Source organism: Loxodonta africana, chromosome 7 (genome assembly GCF_030014295.1).
Source record: "Loxodonta africana isolate mLoxAfr1 chromosome 7, mLoxAfr1.hap2, whole genome shotgun sequence".
NCBI lineage: Eukaryota > Metazoa > Chordata > Mammalia > Proboscidea > Elephantidae > Loxodonta > Loxodonta africana.
Window position 1 is genome coordinate 27162171 of NC_087348.1, and position 3593 is coordinate 27165763.

Sequence of the window (3593 nt, forward strand, 5' to 3'; positions counted from 1 at the left end):
CACTATTGCAACTCAAGACTTGAATTTTTTCTTCAGTTCTTTCAGCTTGAGAAACACCGACCATGTTCGTCCCTTTTGGTTTTCCATCTCCAGCTCTTTTCACATGTCATTAGAATACTTTACTTTGTCTTCTCGAGGCCCTTTGAAATCTTCTGTTCAGTTCTTTTACTTCATCAATTCTTCCTTTTGCTTTAGCTGCTTGATGCTCAAGAGCAAGTTTCAGAGTCTCCTCTGACATCCACCTTGGTCTTTTCTTTCTTTTCTGCCTTTTGAGTGACCTCTTGCTTTCTTCATGGATGATGTCCTTGATGTCATTTCACAACTCATCTGGTCTGCGGTCATTAGTGTTCAGTGTGTCCAATCTGTTCTTCAGATGGTCTCTAAATTCAGGTGGGATATACTCAAGGTCATATTTTGGCTCTCATGGACTTGCTCTGATTTTCTTCAGTTTCAGCTTGAACTTGCATATGAGCAATTGATGGCCTGTTCCGTAGTAGGCCCCTGCCTTCTTCTGACTGATGATATTGAGCTTTTCCATCATCTCTTTCCACAGTTGTAGTCAATTTGATTTCTGTGTGTTCCATCTGTCAGGGTCCAAGTGTATAGTTGCCATTTATGTTGGTGAAAGAAGGTATTTGCAAAGAAGTCGTTGGTCTTGCAAAATTCTGTCATTTGATCTTTGGCATCGTTTCTATCACCAAGGCCATATTTTCCAACGACTGATCCTTCTTCTTGGTTTCCAACTTTCATGTTCCAATCACCAGTAATTATCAATGCATCTTGATTGCATGTTCGATCAATTTCAGACTGTAGCAGCTGATAAAAATCTTCCATTTCTTCATCTTTGGCCCTAGTGGTTGGTGCATAAATTTGAATAATATTTGTATTAACTGGCCTTCCTTGTAGGCGTATGGATATTACCCTATCACTGACAGCATTGTACTCCAGGATAGATCTTGAAACGTTCTTTTTGACAATGAATGCAACATCATTCCTCTTCAAGGTGTCATTCCCAGCATAGTAGACTATATGATTGTCTGATTCAAAATGGACAATACCAGTCCATTTCAGCTCACTAATGCCTAGGATATTGATGTTTATGTGTTCCATTTCATTTTTGATGATTTCCAATTTTCCTAGATTTATATTTCATATATTCCACGTTCTGATTATTAATAGATGTTTGTAGCTATTTCTTCTCATTTTGAGTCATGCCACATCAGCAAATGAAAGTTCCAAAAGCTTGACTCCATCCACTTCATTAAGGTCAACTCTACTTTGAGGAGGCAGCTCTTTCCTAGTCACCTTTTGAGTGCTTTCCAACCTGGGGGGGTGCTCATCTTCCAGCATTACATCAGACAATGTTCCACTGCTATTCATAAGGTTTTCACTGGCTAGTGCTTTTCAGAAGTACACTGCTGGGTCCTTCTTCCTAGTCTGTCTTAGTCTGGAAGCTCAGCTGAAACCTGTCCTCCATGGGTGACCCTGCTGATGTCTGAATACTGGTGACATAGCTTCTAGCATCATAGCAACACACAAGTCCCCACAGTACGACAAACTGACAGACACATGTGGGCATTAATAAGTATTAATTTTAAATGTATCTTTTAAAATGGCCTTTTTGGACACACTTTATTTAAAAATTTGGGACAAATTCTACTAAAATAATATGGTCAATGAGAAAAGACTTTAGTGTCCATTATCTTGCTGACTGTATTCTTGACATCCTTATTCCTCAGACTGTAGATCAAGGGATTTAACATGGGGATCACCACTGTGTAAAACACAGAGGCTACTTTGATGGTGTGCCTGGAGTTTTTGGAGTTGGGCACACAGTAGAGGAAGAGGATGGTGCCATGGAAGAGGGTGATGGCAGTCAGATGAGAGGCACAGGTAGAGAATGCCTTACAACGTCCACTGGCTGAACTCATTTTCAAGATGGTGACAACGATAAACACGTAAGAAGTGAGAATGATGAGTAATGTACTCACAACATTAAAAGTAGCAAAGATGAAAAGCAACAACAGGCTGAGAGAAGTATCAGAGCAAGAAAGGGAGAGAAGTGAGGGGAACTCACAGAAGAAGTGATTGATTGTGTTAGAACCATGAAAAGATAATTTCAAAGCAGAGCCTGCGAGTATCAAGGAACATACTATTCCCCACGCATATGATCCCACCACCAGCATAGCACAGAGTCCCCGGGACATGGCAACTGTGTAGAACAAAGGATTGCAAATGGCCACAAAGCGGTCATAGGCCATTACAGCTAATAGAAAGGATTCAGTCACTGCAAAGGTACAAAAGAGAAAGTATTGTACTACACATTCTAAAAACGAAATGGTTCTGTCTTCTACAACTAGGTTCCCCAGCATCTTGGGAGCAATGGTGGAGGAATAGCAAAAATCCACAAATGAGAGGTGGCTGAGGAAAAAGTACATGGGGGTGTGCAGCTTGGGGTTAATTTTGATGATTACAATCGTCCCAAGATTTCCTACAACAGTGAGACTGTAGATGGTCAGAAATACCAAGAAGAGGGGAACCTGCAGTTCTGGGTAATCTGAGAAGCCCAAAAGAGTGAATGTGGCAGTGCTTTTATTTCTCTCTGACAGTAACATGGCTTCGGTTTTTTGAAATCTGAAAGTCAGTCCTGGAAAATAAATAAATAAATAAATAAGCATAGCAAGGATACAGGAAGCTTCGTCAACTATCCTTTGCCAAGACTGGAAAAGGTGTCTCTTTCAGAATCTATGTTTCTTGATTAACAAATGCTAATCTTCTAAAAATTTAAAACATGATAACTATTTTTTTTTTTTTCTGAAGAAAAATCATTGAATTGAATTTTGTTTAAGGTCTTGAGTCTAACTTTTAGTATTTATGAGTATATAAAAATGAGATTTAGGGATTGTATAGTATTTTTTTTTATAGTATAAAAATTCATTGCGATCAAGTCAATTTCGACTCGTAGCAACTCTATAGGACAGATTGAACTGCCCCATAGGTTTCCAAGGAGCAGCTGGATTCAAACTGCCAGCCTTTTGGTTAGCAGTCAATCTCTTAACCACTACACCACCAAGGCTCCTGGGATTATATGGTAATTTTAAATCAAATCCTCACTTAACACTTTCAGTTCTCCTTGAATATTATAAGCTCATAAAAGACAAGCCCCGCCTGATGCAGTGACAAATTATGTTAGCTCCACAGTCAATAACAAAAATCAGAATTGTCTAAATTATTTTATTAACGAACATAGTACATGTACACACTATGGACATAAAGAATGGACAGCCTTAACACTTCCCATTTGTGTTTTTATTGTTAATGTTGCACAATATGTTAGCCTTAGTTTTTTCTTTCTGACACAGTAAACCTTATACCAAAATAAATCTTAATTAATTTAACAGCCTAAGTGATGCCAATGATTAATGCCCTTGGCTGCCTATCCAAAAGTGTGGAGGTTCTAGTCCACCCAGTGGAGCCTTTGAACGAAGGGCTAGTGACCTACTTCAGAAAAATCAGCCATTGAAAACCTTGTGGAGGATAGTTCTACTCTTACACATATGGGGTCATCATGATTCCAAGCTGGCTTTTTTTTT

The 3593-nt window shown here is 39.0% G+C and overlaps 1 protein-coding gene across 1 annotated transcript; it reads right to left on the minus strand.

Moving 5' to 3' along the window:
• Positions 1–1673: 1673 nt before the first annotated feature.
• Positions 1674–2615, minus strand: LOC135231881 (olfactory receptor 5D18-like). The gene has a single exon (XM_064289086.1). It carries the CDS (start codon positions 2613–2615, stop codon positions 1674–1676), a length of 942 nt encoding a protein of 313 aa, XP_064145156.1.
• Positions 2616–3593: the final 978 nt, after the last annotated feature.